Source organism: Panthera leo, chromosome C2 (assembly GCF_018350215.1).
Source record: "Panthera leo isolate Ple1 chromosome C2, P.leo_Ple1_pat1.1, whole genome shotgun sequence".
In the NCBI taxonomy this organism is placed as follows: domain Eukaryota; kingdom Metazoa; phylum Chordata; class Mammalia; order Carnivora; family Felidae; genus Panthera; species Panthera leo.
In genome coordinates, this window is record NC_056687.1 from 14671214 (window position 1) to 14689639 (window position 18426).

General features: G+C 37.8%; 1 protein-coding gene across 1 annotated transcript; it reads left to right on the forward strand.

Moving 5' to 3' along the window:
- Positions 1 to 5715: 5715 nt before the first annotated feature.
- On the forward strand, positions 5716 to 6650 carry LOC122230319 (keratin-associated protein 26-1). Its single transcript, XM_042956115.1, has one exon. It carries the CDS (start codon positions 5889 to 5891, stop codon positions 6438 to 6440), a length of 552 nt encoding a protein of 183 aa, XP_042812049.1. The 5' UTR covers positions 5716 to 5888; the 3' UTR covers positions 6441 to 6650.
- The last annotated feature ends 11776 nt before the right edge of the window (positions 6651 to 18426 follow it).

Below are 18426 nucleotides of genomic sequence, written 5' to 3' on the forward strand. Positions count from 1 at the left end.
TCAATCCTAACACATTAAAGCTACAATGAAATACCACGATATGCTTAATAGAATAACAATCTGACTATACCAAATGTCTGAATACACCAAATGTTGAAAGGCATGATAGAGTTTGAACTCTTACACCCTTCTGGTGGGAATATAAAGTGATTCAGTCCGTTTAGATAACAATTTGAGAGTTTCTTAAAAGTTAAACATTGACCTATCATGTCATAGAATCTTTCCATTCATAGATATTTACCCAAGAGATATGAATGCACATGTCCATTCAAAAACTTGTAGGGTACACTCATGTTCATAGCATTTTTGTGTTTGCAATTTCCCAAACCTGCATACAGTCCAATTGTCCATCAACATATAAATGAATAAGTTACATTATATGTGTATGGTGGAACACTGCACAGAAATATAAGGAATGAACAATTGATACATGTTACAACTTGGATGAATTAAATATAAGAATACTATTACAGTAAATATGAGTATATTCTGTGCCATTTCATTTCATTTAATAAAATGTTAGAAAATGCAAGCTAATCCAAAATGGCTGAATGAAGATGGTTGTTAGAGACAAAGGTAGGAGAGCGGGGAGGTGGAGAGGGGTAGGAAGGAGGGACTACAAAGTTCATGAGGAGATTTTGGGAGGTAATGAAGATGATTGTTATCTTGAGTTTTGATATATACAAATGTCGAAACATCACTAATTGTACTCCTTAAATACGTTCAGCTTGTTATATCAATTATACCTTACTAAAGCCTTAAAATATATAGGCAAAGGGAGGAGATTGAAACAGACCTTGTAAAGGTGAAAAGGACACAATTCAAGGGCTTAACTGTGAAGAGTGAAAGGGATACTTCCCCCTACACTATCTTTAATACAGGTATGAAGGGATGTGTTAATAGAAAACAGTTTTCTAACATCATCTGGGGGAAGTTCTTTTATAATGAATGAAGTGGGAATGAGTGGAGCAAATTTTGTGCAAATCATGTGTAAACCATAGTTTCCACACTCAAGAATTTTACAAGATACAAAGATTCAGTTGAAAGTAGATTACAACCTTACCAGTTACCCAAAACTCTACATTGCTGATTAGTGAATTAACTTAATTCTTTCAGAGGATTATAAATTAATGCTTTTACACACAGCATCCAACAGGGGGTGCTATAATTAGACCACTTCATTATGTTGTAGGTTGCAGTGGACTGACTCCAGATAATGGGTTGTCTCCTCTGAGCCAAGCTAAGATGAATATTAATCAAGGATATTAGAAAGGACAAGATAAAAACTTGACAAAGGGTTTCAATCCCCTTCAACCTCTTTCTATCTTCATATTCTTTTATATTCCTTGAAAGTTGACTTTCCCTGGCGAAAACGAGCAGATGATGAGAAAAGTATATAAAAGAGATTATTGACTTGACTAAGTAAAGGTCAACTTTTATTTGGTGAAGAAAACCTAAGTTATATTTTGTGAATGCTTTCATGTTAGTCAGCAAACATTTGTTACGGATCGACTGTTTCCTCACATGTATATGATCACTCCTACTTGAATACGGATTTTTGATGATTAAATCAGTAAATACATATAAAACACATAGAATAGTGTCTCATCTAGAATAAGGACTCAGTAAATAGTAGCTAATAAGGGTTCTGTAATGTAGTCAAAATATAAGACATTACAGCACATACAGAAAGAATGTTTGCTTACAACGCAAAAGAATTTGTGTGTCCGTGTATGTGCATGTGTGTGTGTGTGTGTGTGTGTGCTAATGCACGCATGTGAATTAGGTAATGATAGTCATACAGATTTAAGGCCAAGGAGATTTATGTTGGTAAGAAAATATTTACAAAGAAGGGGCTAATTTAATTGAGGTACGAATGATTGATAACATTAAAGAATTATTCCACAGGGGAAGAAAGGATGGATGAAGAGGTGATGTGAAAGGAAGGAGGATATAGAATAACATGGACAACCCAAAATACAGAAGAAAATCCCCACTGGGAAGCAGAGGAGGGCTAATCAAGTGTTCGGACAATTCTCTGTGTTCAAAAAGAAGTCACCAATGTTTTCAGTAAGAGAGTCATATGATGAAATTGATTTGGGGAGTATTAATCTGAATATAGTATTTATGCTAAAGAGAAGTCAACAGTGATTAAGAGTCAAGATGGCGGTAAGAAATGTATGTACTCACCAAAGGGGAACAAGGCCCAACTTGAGTGATAGAAGTGATAACGGAAAGGGAAATGGATGAAAAGACATAATTTTAGTGGAACAAGGGAGAAAAGCATTACAATAGATTTACCCTCTTTCCAATATGGGCTACGATTTAATCACAGCACCCTCTTCTCGAAATCAGTTACGAGGGCACCGTGCCTGTAGAACAAACTCTTAACTGCTTCTTTGATGATTAAATTAAATTCAGCATGTGAATCTAAGTTTAGTTGCTACAGTTTGCTTCTAAGAATCCTCTACTGAAAGCAACCTGTTGCTGCTTTTTCTGTCTTCAAGCCGTCCACAGCCTGAAGTGTCTTCCCCCTTCCCAAGGCCCCCTGACATCGCTTCCCATCCTTCAAAATTAACATCAAATGCAAACTCTAAGTAAAGCCAATGAGCAATGTTTGCTCTTCTCTCTACACCATTTCATAGAACTTAGTAAACACTGAATGGATGGGGTGCCTGTCTTATCACATCTACCAGACTGGATGTGTCTGGGAGCAAAAATCGGTAGTATCTTGGTATCATTGCCAGCATCCATCATAATGTTTTGCACATGCAAAGTACTCAATACATATTGGTTGAATAAAGGAAGGCAAAATATGTCATTTACTGCCTTAACTGCATTGTTGCAATGCTCTGAGGATACTTTGTGTCTGAAGAGAGAGAGAGAGAGAGAGAGAGAGAGAGAGAGAAAGAGAGAGAGAAATTCAGGGTTGTTCCTATAGAGTAAGAAAGGTCAGGACCCCTGGTTCATTGAAGCAAAAGCAACAATGTGGGTAAATCTGGAGGAGCACACAGGTTGCCTGGGTCCTCGGTCTACGTCTGGACTTCCTCAGCAGAAGAGTGTGAAACGTGTTTATAATTCCAGAGGCTGCTAGTGAGGTCTCTGCTCTTATGCCCGCCTGAGCTCTTCCCTTTCTGTGGCACAGTCACTACCAAATAATGTCAGTTCAACATTTACCGTGCTAAGTTACAACTTGCATTCAGAGCATTCTATTTTCTAAGATGTCATGAATATTTTTGCAGGGTTGCCTACCCATAATGGAAAAAATGAGAGTCTGTAGAAGTGCTCTAAACAAGTTAGACTCAAGGTAGAACTCTCTGGAATGGGTTAAGAAGGCCACAGCAAGAATATAAATTATTCTATTATAGTGTCTTTAAGTTTTTCTTACATCTCAATGCAACCTAATAATGACACCGAAAAATAGGTTATCATTAATATTACAATAATTCCATAAAATGATACTGATAGCGATTGGGGAGCAGAGCAATTATGCTAATCGAACATGATTAGTAAATGATGCTGTAAATATATTTCTATATAATGCCATATTGGATAATGGGAGAAAAAACATTTTATGGGTTGAGGACCTCCAAACAAATGTTCAAATGTTTGAACCCACTTTGTTCAAATGCTTTTCATATCAGTCACTGTAACTTTCTATGTTTCAAGTTTTCTCACATGAATACTCGACATAGTAAAATTGACCAGAAAGGGTTGTGAAGATAAAGTGAGCTGACACGTGTTGGTATCCACATTACAAGGTTTGTAGACACTAAATGAATCCTAGCTTCCTCTCATTCCACACCCTTTCTCTTCATGCAAGAACATTCATGTATACATACTACCTAAACAATGCATATGTATGCTTAAACACAAATATACTGATGTACTAATGATACAGGGTTGGACTTTTGCTTACGTTAGAGAAGAACAGGCATAAAGAACATCAGCGTATAAATGTGATAAGCGTTCAGTTAAATATGGTGGCTGTACCTATTACTAACGCCATTCAGCTGATGTTTCCGGTATTTCACAAGAAGTCTCTAGCAATGTGTACACAGAGTATCAGGTGATGAAAGCTGGAGGGGTGGAGATTGGGGTTGGAGGGACTCCTCAAACTCATCAGGTACAAATCATCAAAGGGTAATGTTCTCTGGCCTAAAATACTGGGATAATTTTAACGTGTTAGTACAGAACCTCAGAGACCATATCATTTTCTTTTTGTATTTCTATCCCTGGTAGTAAAATAGTCCTGTATTGGCTCATAGAGAAACCAGTCTTCTGTTTCAGAGATTTGACTCCTCCTGAACAGAGGGAGACTTATTAAGTGTGGGCGTATCCCTTGAACATTAAAATAGAAGAAATTGTTGTGATTTACATTGAATTTTTAGCTAAAGGGAATTGGAAGGTAGATCCAGCAAGATAATTCAAATTTCCATTAAAATGGCCACTGGAGCCACTGGATATGTTGGTATATAAAAATACCATGGAATGGATGGGGTTAAACACAATTGAGCATCCTTAAACTAATTTTTTGCCGGAAAATAGATCTTCAAATAGCCCTCGAAGTACTAATGCTACTTAGCCAACTGGGTGGCTCAGTCGCTTAAGCATCCTACTCTTGGTTTCAGTTCAGGTCATGATCTCATGGTTCGTGAGTTTGAGCCCCGCATCGGGCTCTATGCTGACAGCACGGAGTCTGCTTGGGATTCTCTCTCTCATTGTCTCTCTTCCTCCCCCCTGCTCATGCTTTCTGTTAAAATAAATAAATAAAACTTCAAAAAAAAAGTACTAATGTTTAGAAAAACTGTACATTTATTCTGACACTATTTCCTGTGTGAAATAGTTTAGAAGCTGTTTTGTGGAAATGGACATCAGAATCAATGTAAGAAGCAAAACTAAACCTATGTCCAGGTCTAAGTCATTATTTCTATTGTTTTTGTTTTTGTTTTGTTTTGTTTTATTTATTTTTTGTTTGTTTTTTACTAAGAACATTAGTTTTCAATTGGAACGTAAGCATGAAATATGTAAACCTATACTGAGTATTAAAAATGTCATGTTGTTCTGCTTTCTTTGAGGGATTTGTTTCCTTTATTTGCTTTTGTTCACAGTACTATTCATATTTTTAACTGAGCCCATCTTATTTATCTATATTAAGAATACTTTAAACATAAACTAAGTTTTAGCAGTACTCTGTTTATTAAAATGAATAATATGAGTATGGCTATTTCAAATAAAAATATTTTGATGGGAAGCCATTTTCTACCAGGGTTCTAAAATAAAGCAAAACACCAATTTAGGCACGTTGAAATTTTCCATATTATACCACATTTACACTTTTTCTGCTCCAAATCATATAGGTTATAGAATTTTTCACATTCCTTTGCCACATACTTGCTTTCACGTTTCTTACTACTGACCATTTGCAAAAAGAATAGAATTGCCCCTCAAAGAGAGATCATTTGCTGCTGTTCCAGAGGATGTTGCTACAACTTTTCAAGTCTGAAAGGCAATTCCAAGGGAGGAATTGTACGAATGTTTGTGTAGTGGCGGTTGTAATTGGATTACGCGAATGACCTTCAAACGCGTCTGTTTTCATTGGGTAATTTAAGAAGTCGCGATCCTCTTAAAATTCAGTCGCACTTCTTTCTAGATCTCCTTAATCACAATGGATGGAACGTCCAGCTTTATGGGCGCTGGGGACACCACTTCCTGGACTATAATGAAGAGTTCCGATGCAGCTTCCTACAAGGAGGAGGAAGAGAGTCTGTGTACACAATTGCCACCTTCTAGGGATATATAAGGGTGGAACCAAGTGAGGGACACGGTGAAACCCGAAGACACTCGCATCTCTCCACTCAACCACAACCCACCTTCGGAACCTCGCGATGTCTTGTCACAACTGCTCCACCAACTACAGCTTGGGATCCCTCAGCAATCCCTGCCATCTTCCGCTCACGTCCTCCATCACCTTCTGTTCCACGGGCGTGAGCTGTGGCGATGTCCTCTGCTTGCCCAGTAACTGTCAAGGCCATCTCCGGCCTCTGGACAACTGCCAAGAGGCCTGCAATGAAGCAACCAGCGGCCAGCCAGCCCCCCACGAGCCCAGCAACTTCGAAACTTCTTGCTGCCCTTCTACTACTTACTACGTGTCCAGACCCTGCCAAGGAACCACTTTTCTTCCTGCCGGTTCTTACGTCTCTGGCTCCTGTGTCCCCATCTCCTACCGGCCTCTGAGCTATGTGTCCAGCAGCTGCCGACCCCTCAGCCTCCCTACTTACGGATGCCGCCCCTTGAGCTGTTTGCCCTGCAATCCTCAATCGCTTCACGTTGTGCCAAGTGGCCTCAGACCTCTGCGTCCTCTCCTTGGTGGGTGCCAACCTCTGACCCACGTGTACAACACCTGCCGTCCATCCTGCTCTGCGCTGGGAGGCCAGTAGCTTCCTTGTTCCACTTAATAATCATATGCTAAGGATCCAGGACAAAAATGCAAACTCTGGGGACTTTGGGTTCTTTCCTAATAGTGCCTTTCCTTGCTTTTACTGTGCCTGATGTAGTTCAAGCCCCTCCTCTCATATTTTTATCTTTTTATTCATCTCTCCTTGGCATAAAGTTATTTGATGTACAACGCGGTTCAATGTCATTCAGATGCGGGAAGAATTTATTCGGTTCACGTTGAAATAAATTGGATTAAGTCAAAATTAAGAAGCTGGTTCTTCAGTTTGTCTTTCATTATTTTGGTTTTTTTTTAATACTTTTTTTAATGTTTATTTATTTTTGAGGGGGGTTGGCAGGGAGGCAGGGAGACACAGGATCTGAAGCAGGATCTGTGCTGGCAGCAGAGACCCTGATGCGGGGCTCGAACTCATGAACCAGGAAATCATGAGCTGAACTGAAGTAGGACACTTAACCAACTGAGCCAGCCAGGCACCCCTTTCATAATTTCATTTTAACACAGAAATGACCAACTAAAACTGCTTGTACGATAAGTGAATAGTACATGGGTTACTCAACCATATGCTCTTATCTGACATTGAGGGAATAGCTTGATGGTTTATTCCTCAAGCTTCTTTCTAGATCTCTGATCCTATGTACTTAAGAGACCCAAAAAGCCCTTGGTGGAAGTTATTTTGACTTCTCAACAGGAACATTTTACTGATCTCTCTCACCCAATGAACGTACTTCCATCCAAATCTCCCTTCTAATTGCAAACTGAACCATGTTTCACTGAACCTTAAGCCTTTGATGGCTTCCTATGCTCTATTATCATATAATAAAAATGCAAATGCCTGATCATGAATCTGTTTTCCCTCATTGCCTTCCTCCCCGTCCCATCTCTCTGGCTTCATCCCCTTCTCAACATTGCCAACACCAAGCTCTGGCAATTCTGACTTACATGTAAGGCTTCGAACATCTGTGTTTTACAATTATCTACCCTTCTGCACATCTCGTCATCAAAGCCAGGATATACTTCTGATCAATCTACTTTGAAAACTTGTACTCACTTTTAAAAACACAGGTCAGGGGAGCCTGGGTGGCTCAGTCGGTTAGGTGGCTGCCTCCAGCTCAGGTCATGATCTCACGGTTTGTGAGTTCAAGCCCTGCTTCTGGCTCTGTGTTGACATCTCAGAGCCTGGAGCCTGCTTAGGCTTCTGTGTCTCCCTCCCTCTCTGTTCCTCTCCTGCTTGTGCTCTGTCTGTCTGTCTGTCTCTCTCTCTCTGTCTCTCAAAAATATGTAAACATTAAAAATAAAATAAAAGCACAGTTCAACTTCATTTATTAAATTGTTGATTTATCCAGCAACAATTTCATTACCTACCTACTATAATTTAAACTGCCCTGTGCAGACACAGAGATAGAGACCTGGACAAGATCAACCTGAACTATCTCAGTATTTACCAAAGTCATATACTGTGGGGCATATCTGTATTAAAATACATTTTCCCTCACTCAAAATGTGTATAGTTATATATTTTACAAATTAAAATAAAACTAAACTGTCAAGGCATGATGTTAATGTTTCTGAAGAAGCAGAATATCTAGAAACTATGTCAGCATGCAGGAAAGACAATGCTTTCCAGAAACTAACTAGTAGCTGTTTCCTTTAGAGAAGGCATATGTCTCAGGTTCTCGGAACCCACGCCTCCTTATGGACCTTCTGACATACAGCTGAATGCCGGTCCCTCCCATTCAGGTTCATGCTGCTATTGTAAAATCCATTCTCGTTTATTCTTTTGCCTTACCTGCCTGTCTCTCCCAGATATTTTGAGTTTGTGACATCTGCACCCTTTAATTTTTATTTTTTAAAAATGTTTCTTTATTTATTTTGAGAGAGAGAGAAAGAACAGGAGAGAGAGAATCTCAAGCAGGATCCATGCTGTCAGGGCAGAGCACAATGCGGGGCTCAATCCCATGAACCATGAGATCATGACCTGAGCCAAAATCAAGACTTGGAATCCTAACTGACTGAGTCACCCAGGTGTCCCTGTGCCCTTTATTTTTTTGAAGTCTTTCCTAACCCTTTCCTCACCTCTTAACCTAAAGAGTAAATGACACCTTGACTTAGCCTGCTTTTATCTTGAACATACTTCTATTGTTGATGTTTCTGGACTGCTTATTTTAAAAACAATTTTAAGTGGTGGTGTTTGGGTGGCTCAGGTGGCTTAGCGTCTGACTCTTGGTTTTGGCTCAGGTCATGATCTCATGGTTTGTGGGATTGAGCCCTGCATCGGGCTCCACGCCGACAGAACAGAGCCTGCTTGGGATTCACTCTCTCCCTCTTTCTCTGCCCCCTCTGCTGTTCATTCTCTCTCTCTCTCTCTCTCTCAAAATAAATAAATTAACATAAAAAGATAAATTTAAGTGGAATTGTAGTTGAAATGTAACATACTAACTTGTGCACAAATCATTATTCCACAGAGGTAGCCATTATTCTGACATCTAACCCATATGTGAGTTTTGCCTGTTCTTGAACTTTAAAATGAAATTATAATACAGTATGTACCCACTTATCTCTAGTGTCATTTCTTAGATACTGTGTTTGTGAGATTCTTCCATGCTGTTTTATATATACCAGTAGTCAGTTTATTTTTCTTGATGTATAATATTCAAGGTACTAAAGCACCAAAATTTATTGATTCATTCTGCAGGGTTGTTTCCAGTTTAGATTAGAAATAATGTAGAGAATAGTTTTTTATTCTTGCACCTATCTTTTGCCATACATTATGGAGGTATGGATAATATATATATATATATATATATATTACATATATATATATATATATATATGTAATATATTTAGGAGTGGGATTGATAAATTATATGGGATGTGCCTGTTCAGCCTTATTCTACACCAGAACATGGCGATGCCCTACAGTTGTATCAGTACTGATTTCTACTATCAGAGCATGAGAATTAAGTTCCTCTATATCTTCATCAATACTTGCAATGGTCAGTATGTTTGCATTTAGCTATTCTTGTGAGTATGTAGTTATGAAAAATGTTGGTTTTATTTTGAATCCCCTGATGACTCATCATATTGAGAACATTTTTAAATGTTTCTTTGCCATCTGAATGTCCTTCTTTTTTTTTTTTTTTTTTTTTTTTTTTGGTAAAGTAACCATTTGTGTCTTTTGGTGATTTTTTAATTGATATGTTTTCAGGATGGAAAGAATTCTTTATGTAGTCTCTATATTAGCTTTTTGTTGAGTGGATATATTTTGACTATCTTCTTCCATATCCCTACTTATCTTGTCATGTTTTTACTGGTGTCTTTAAATTAATAGAAATTCCTTAGTTTAAGTTAATCCAGTGTATAGATCTTTTAAAATCTTTTACCGATTTTAAGAAATCTTTGCTTACCCCAAATTAATGAGTATTCTACATAGTAACTTTAGAAAATTTTTTTTCTTTTTTGTTTTGCCTTCAGCATTTAAATATACCATCAATATAAAATTGATGTGTGCATATGTGTTGTGTAGTAGGGGCCAAAATTCCAGTTGAACCTCCACCATTTTCTAAAAGATGCCCCCTTTTCTTACAGCATTGCATTTCAGTGCCCTTGTTTTCATAAATCAAGTATATGGATGTGTCTATATCTAGACTCTATTCTATTCACTGTCTATTCTTACATCAATATCATGCTTAATTTTTCATTGTTTTATTTGCATTTTTAAACTCTTCTCTAGACTTTCGATTCTTTGAAGGCTGCCTTTGTATCAGTAATGACGAGGATCTCTGAAAATGTTTGTTGATTTTAACTTAAATAAATTACATTTTGGCCAGATGGTTGAGGAGGCCAGGGAAAGAAGTATTTAAATCTGGGAGAGTACTGACGAGAACTTGTACATGTTGGGGTTTTTCCTTTGGAGTTTTATTGTGTGCTGTGTTTCCCAAGGTTGGCTGAAAACCTGTATTCACTTCTCATATCCCCATAGTATAGAATTCAAACAATTGCATTTTAAGAAAAATTCCATATGGAATATCTCATGACTACATAGGACCTGCTAATATTTATAGATTGTTTCACATGTGATAATTTTGTATTGCCAGCTCAAGATCATGATTCTTATTTAAATTAACTTAATTATTTTAATATACAGCAAGGTAGTTATAATTGTTCCTAATTTACCCAAGATCATACACATTGTAAATTACTGATCTGGGATTTATTTTTGAAGTTTTCTCAAACCCATGTTTCTCTAGTAAGCTACATTATGATTACAGAACAAAAATTTATTTGATTAATTTCAGGTCAATATATTAGCTGATATTTATTGCCTTCTGGCTTCCTAGGTACATCTGCCCTGGCTAATATAAGGGGAGAATAGGTGTTTAAGCTTTTTTTTCACACACACACAAATATTCTTTATTAATATCTAAGCACCAACAAGTTGATTGCAATTAATCCTCCGGATATAGTCGTCGTCAAACTGGCTGTCACAAGAACTGGCTTTCTCTTGTTAAACCAGGAGCTCAAATATTATTTTGCCCTTCCTATATGAACTCTAATCAAAAATGCATGTTAGGTCGTCATCATAACTAATTATGAAGCTTGTCCCTGAAGTTCAAAATCAGACAGAATCTTCTTGTTTCTTATCTTGCCTGAAATAGATTAAGGGAAAATAAATATTTAAACTAGAATAATGATTAGCTAAGTCTTTAAATCAGGCATACGTGAGGGAAAAAATGCAGTGTTAGTGTAACAGATTGTTCAGATATTTTGAGGGTAGAATTTGGAACTGAGTATTTTTTTTTTCTCAAGACTTAATTGTGTATAATCACTTCTCAACATAAACAGTAGTTTTTTCATTCTCCACTGAGGAATAATTTCTCATAGGGTAATTTTCTAGAAAATTGGAGAAGGTGAAGCCACTGGGGGCAACTCTTAAGGAATGTGGGGACTTCCAATTTTGAAGTATTATTTTTTATCTTACCTTTATTTATTTTTGAGAGACAGAGAGAGACAGAGCATGAGCAGGGGAGGGGCAGAGAGAGAAGGAGACACAGAATCAGAAGCAGGCTTCAGGCTCTGAGCTGTCAGCACAGAGCCCGACGTGGGGCTCAAACCCATGAACCGTGAGATCATGACCTGAGCCGAAGTCGGATGCTGAACCGCCTGAGCCACCCAGGCGCCCCTGGGGACTTCCAATTTTGGTTCCAACATGTAAAGAGCATGAAATCATCACTTCTCTCTCATAACAAGAAAAATGTGGACAGCTTTAGGAAGCCTGGGTGGCTCAGTTGGTTAAGTGTCAGACTCTTGATTTTAGTTCAGTTCATGATCTCTCAAACCATGAGATCAAGCCGCGTGTTGGGCTCTGCACTGACAGGGCAGACCCTGCTTAAGATTCTCTCTCTCCCTCTCTTTCTGCCCCTCCCTTGTTTGCTTTCTCTGTCTCAAAAATAAGTAAGCTTAAAAAACAAACAACAAAAACAAAAACAAAAACAAAAACAAAATGGACAACTTGAAAACCAATAAATTTTCCTGGACCCACCAGAGAAATGAATTTGCATGGAAAAGTGCCATCTCAAAACTTGGAGAAACAAGGGAACCCAGAGAATCACAGCTGAAGCCTGCTTACCTAGAGCAGAAAGTTATGCTGAAAACATAACTTGATAGGAAGGCTCCATAATTTTGAAGAATTGCTGGGGGCTGAGTGTGAACCAACATGAGGATAAGGGCCTCCGGGGGGGCCACAGTCTTAGGGATGCCCCACACTTCATATGCTTTACCACCAAGGACCCCACCACACTTTCTCATAATGAAGAATCAAGGAAGATGCCCTCAAAGGAAGGGGAAGAGTAATCCTAGTGAAGAAGACCAACAGCCACTTCCTCCATAGCAAATTCCCACTCTTCTGGAAGAAAAACTTTACCAGAGCTTTACCCAACCTGAGGAAGTGACCAGCTTTCCTGACTCACGTTAGTGGCAGGCGGGAGGTGCAGAAACGAAGAAGCACTTAAGAAAGTCAAGCTCAGGGACACAGGCCCACTGAAAGATTGAGTTTTAATTATAATAGAATGCTTCCCCTCCCCCCTATTTTGTGGCCATACTAACAGCATAATAACAGTGGATAGTAACTGAAAGAAGTACATGGTGAAGCTTCTCTCTGAGGAGGAGTACATACAAAGCCCAACGCCAGAGACCCCTAAATAAATAAATAAATAAATACATAAATACATACATACATACATACTAGAAAAATCTTAATCTTCTGGCACCTAGAGCTGTAACAAATATCAAATACAGCCTGAATCTTAGGCAGCTTAACTGCAAGCCTCACACCAAAGGCCCATTTACCTCAGTTCCTAACATCCAGTGCAACTTGCCTGACTTTCAACAAAGTTACAAGGCACACCAGAAAGCCGTAAGACCCACAGTCTCCAGGGTAAAAGTTAGTATCAGACTCAGATTCAGGGGTGCTTGGATGGCTCCATTGGTTAAACATCAGACTCTTGATATCAGCTCAGGTCCTGGTCTTGGGGTCATGAGATCCAGGCCTGTGTCAGGGTCTGCACTGAGCCTGGAGGCTGCTTAAGATTCTTTCCCTCCCTCTCTCTCTGCCCTTCCCTGGCTCATGCTCTGTCTCAAAATAAAGAAATAAACATTTAAAAAGAAAAACAAGCAAATGAAAACTCTCAAATTCAGATATGACGTAAATATTGGAATTATCAGACAGCAAATTAAAGTAATTCTTATTATTACTTTCAGAGCTCCAGTGGAAAAGTAGGCGACATTCAAGAACATATGGCTAATATAAGCAGAGATAGAGTTTGAAGAAAGAATAAAAAATGCTAGAAATCACAAACACTGTAACAAAAATGAAGAATGTCTTTGACCATTTCAACAGTAGACTGGACATGGTCAAGCAAAGAATCCGTGAACTTGAAGATAGGTCAATAGAAACTTCCCAAACTGAAGTGCAAAGAGAAAAGAGAATGGAAAAAAAAAAAAACCAAAAAACAAAAAACATAACAGAGCTTGTAACATCTGTGGGAAAATTTCAAAAGGTATGGCAGACTTTTGGCGTGATTGGCATAATTAGAATACCAAAGGGAGAAGAAAGAAAGAAATGGAAAAAGAGATAATTCAGTTAATAATGGCTGAAAACTTGCAAATTTTAATGACAAACAGCAAACCACTGATTTTGGAAGCTCAAACCCCAAGCAGCATTAAAACAAAAACGAAGCAAAAAGAACATTATACCCCCTCACATCATAATCAATCTACAGGAAAACAAATCTTGAAAAAAAAGCCAGAGAAAAAACAACTTATTGAGAGGAAATAAGATAAGAACTGTAGTGGACTTCTTGTCAGAAATCACATAGGCAAGAGAGAGTGGAGTGAAATACTTAACACGTTGAAAGAAAAAAAAAAAAACAACACTAACCTAGAATCCTATATCCAATGAAATTATCCTTTAAAAGTGAAGGAGAGTAAAGATTTTTTCAGACAAACAAAACCTGGGGGATTCATTGCCAGCAGAAGTCCCCTGCAAAAAATTGTTGAAAGAAGTTCTTTGGGGAAAAAAAAATTACATGTCAGAAACTCTGCTCCATATAAAGAAAGAAAGAAGAGTGGAGAAGAAATAAGCATATAAAATAACCTTTTTCATTTTTCCCATTGTTAATTGATCTGAAAAAAAACATATGCAGTGGCATGGCTACCTAGCTATTGTTATTTTCATCGTTCAGATCATTAAACGAGTCTTTTGCTATTTGGGGAGGAGGGTAGGTAGTAGGGAAGATAGTTCCTCTGAGATGATTGAGAAAATCTACTTAAATACTGTGCCTGCATGGCTCAGTTAGTTAAGCTTCCGATTTCGGCTTAGGTCATGATCTCGTGGTTTGTGAGTTCGAGCCCCGTGTTGGGTTCTGTACTGCCAGCTCAGAGCCTGAAGCCTGCTTCAGATTCTGTGTCTCTCTCTCTCACTCTGTCCCTCCCCTGCTCACGCTCTGTCTCTGTCTCTGTCTCTCTCTCAAAAATAAATAGAAAGAGAGAAAAAGAAACAGAAAAAGAGATAATTGAAGTAATAATGGCTGAGAACTTGCAAATTTTAATGACAAACAGCAAACCACTGATTTAGGAAGCTCAAACCTAAGCTGAAATTAAACAATTTAAGAGTTGGTTCAGATTTACAAGTCAGTCAATATTTCATTGTATCATTTGATTAATACGTTAGAAGCACCCGGAAGTTATTTCAGTGGGCACCATTGTTTCGTACATATGTAAAGAATTCCTATCATGTGCCAAGTTCTCTTCTGGGTGCTGGGACGAGAGTGATAAACATGACAGTGATAAACATGATACTATTGCTTCCCTTCTGGAGCTTACACTCAATCTGGGGGAGGGACAGAAATAGATAGTAAAGAGTGATCAGGAATAGGGTGATGTTAGAGTGGACAAGGTGGTATAAAGGGAGTGAAAAGGGTATTTATAAACAGGGGATATAGCTATTTCCAACATAGAGGCATTTTGTCTTTTAAAAAATTACATATGCATTATAACTAATTGGATTAGAAAGAGAGTGCCTTGTGATGAACTGAGGGAGGTATGTTTCAGGCATGGAAGGCAAGATCAAAGACACACATTTGTGGAGTATTCGGAACAGAAGGAGGTGAGTATGGCTGCAGGACGGCCAGTGAATCAAAGGCAGCACCAGAATTTGCCAATATATTCAATATATTAGACACTCTTGCTGATAACAGGGTCATCAACTCCATCAGGTGTAGCGAAACAAGCTGTGTGTAACAAGCTTTGGTTGTTTGCCAAAAGTAAAGTGAACACAACCAGATGGGTGGCCAATTCACCTATATTAGCAATGAATCATAGCATCTTTTCGGGACAGTAAGACTCAGAGTGGTTCTTATCACATAAAAACAAGAACAAGAAGATCTTTAAAAAGAATTTTAAACTATAATTTTTAGCATTTGTTAGTCAGTCATTAACCTGGCGTTTTACTGGAGTAACCCTAGGTTCTAACCTAAGATTTTGTAAGGTAAAAGACACTGAGGAAGAGGAGCAGAGGGCTGGTTAAGAATTTGTGCTGTATGGAATGTGTCAGCGACCATGCGGGAATAAGTGACAATATTCTTCTCCAGATGTTTTAACACCATATCTTCCTCTTATTCATATGTTTACTGAACTGGCTGAATGCAACTATGTACAACAAGGTTTGAGCTTTCAGAGAGATCCGTCAGAGTTATTTTGTCACAGAACAATCCATCATGTGGGTAACTCTCAAAATGGTGGAAATGAGAAGCATAGTGAGCTTGAGATCAGAGGGGCACCATATGGAAGCGCCCTTCTTAGCCAGGTAAGAAAGTGTAATTACCTTTCTCTTACAGTGTCCAATACCTTTCAAAACCCTTGGTTGTTGTGGTTCATAACCTTCAGTACAAAGCTACTCAAGTATGACCTTATAAACATCTTGCTCACTTTTTGAAGGTCAACATTCACAAAAAATATATACATCAAGATGTTACGGTAACCCTAATTTTAAGCTTCAAAAATTTTTCAAAGGAAATATTAATTTTGTAACTTTTCTGACGTATTACCATGGCGACACTTAAATATTGTTATGAGCTTATATAAAGGTCCCAGGACTTTTCTTCTTTCAACTATTTTGATATTTCTGCTCCTTTTTATCGATTGCATTACCTTTTATTGTATGGGACGTTGCTCAGCATATTTTAATATACTTTCTTGGCCAAACAAACATGTGTCATTAATGAATATTCATTATTGCTAGTATGTTTGTCATGACCATTTTTGTATTTTTTTTATTGGGAAGACAGATGTTGAAAGTTTGGGCTGTGCACTGAAATGAAGGCAGGTGTTCTTATCTCTGCCTACCTAATTTGTGCTGGGAAATATCTAAAAAGGAAAACTAAAATTTACTTACAAAATAAAACGTGAAGTTATTTATACTTTGGGTATCTAGCAATTGCCTTGACAAATACAGTTAATTAAGAAAAATCCTGTGGGTTAATGAAAGCACCCATGTCCTATGCATACTCTGATATTTTTATATTGTGGAACACAGGGACCTTTTCTAAGTGGGTGAGGTGCCCTTTATGTGACACCTGGGCCTTCAGGATCTTATGAGAAGGCAGTTTACTTAATCACATGAGGAACCTGCATGTTATGTCATTCATAAAACAAAACAAAACAAAACAAAAACACACACACAAACAACAACCCCCCCACCACCAACAACAAAAACTGTCATTGAGAAGCTGTAGGATGAACTAACAGAAAATCTTCCCAGTTCATATTCCAACAAGGTGGACTTAAGAGCAGCACTTTTGTAGATGGTGTTATGTCAAACTTGCCACTCTGATAAAGGTCCCTCACTTGAATCCAGACAAACAATGCTACACATTGGACATCTGATAGATAAATCTTTCAATCAGGTGTTAGAATTTTTCAGCATTAGAAAATTAATCCAAACATACTTTCTATAGCAATTTAATCACAATATTATTGAACTCTATGCCCCTTCAAAAAGTGCATTTAATTCCACGTAGTAAATTCCTTAATGCCCTATGCTAAGTTAATATAAATGTGAAGTTAATAATAAGTGCCATATCATTATTTCATGCCTATGGCATTATATTATATTGCATTGCACTATATTGCAAAACAGCGTCGCGCCTTTTAAATTATACCTGTGAACGGAAGCAATATTAAAAACATTGTTCCTTGTTTTCTTAATCACAGCCCTGCTGACCAGCTCTGGCGCAATGCATTTGTCCAACTATTTAGCAAAATGTAACACGTCCTTTTTAAAACAGAAACCTTTACATTCAAATGATTCTAGAAAATAAGCCCAGGCGAAAACGTAAAGCAATAGAAATTCCAGTTATGGGAGGTCACACTTCCTTAGACACAAGTCTCTGTCATCATTTTTGATATGCATGTTGACTTCAATCAGCTGACTAGAGACATAAATTATAAAGTGTCCTCACTCAGAATGAGTACTGGATCATAGGTGTCTTAGCTTTGCATTTTCTCTACTGTTGTCTTATTTTCTTATCCAGAGGTAAAAGACACCATGATTCTTTAAAAAAAATCTTAAAATGATAAATGTTATCCTTTGATTACTTGCCTCTTTGACAATTATTTAGAAGTTAAAGACAAGACTGTAAGGACTTCAATATAAGACGTACTTAGATGAGCAGACTAGGTTTTCTTCTGAACTCAAATCAGAGCTTTGCTGAAAATGTTAATTTTTTTTTTTTTTAATTTCTATGATCCAAGGAAATGGAGTTTACTCAATAAGGGATCATGTATAGAACCTTCAGAGGAGCAATTTAGCTTTGTTTAGACGCTTAAGGTCAGTGGTTTCAGAGGTACATTGAGAGGACACGCAAAAACATTTTGCTGCCTCTCCGCATTTCTGTTCTTTTTAATTCCATCTGCAAGCAAACCACTTGTGGTTGCTGATATAAATAGACCATTGTCAGATCTCACAACACAGTGGAAAAGAGAGAACACACAGGGAAATGCTATGTGGCCCACACATAACACATTGCCTGTTCCTATTTGCACCATCAGCAGTTGTATTGATGAACCTTCCTTCTCCATTAATACAGCAGCACTTTCCATTTTCTTTATGAAATTCTTATTGGTTGATAAATATCCAGTATTGTCAAGTCAGCATGAACTGCATCTCGGGAGGTGATGATGGCCTGCAAGATATATCTATAATACAAATTTATGAATTGATTACAGAACTTTCTCGGCTGCAGGGTGAACAGAAGGCTATATTTTAAAGCATACTTGGCATCTTGTTTCTTGTAGAAGAAACCTATTCTCCGTTACGCCATTTATTACTAGAAGGAAATAGCGCAGTAACACAACAACATTTCTAGTTCCTTTACAGTCATGTGGAAAGAGGGTGGAGAAGAAGAAAAAAAAAG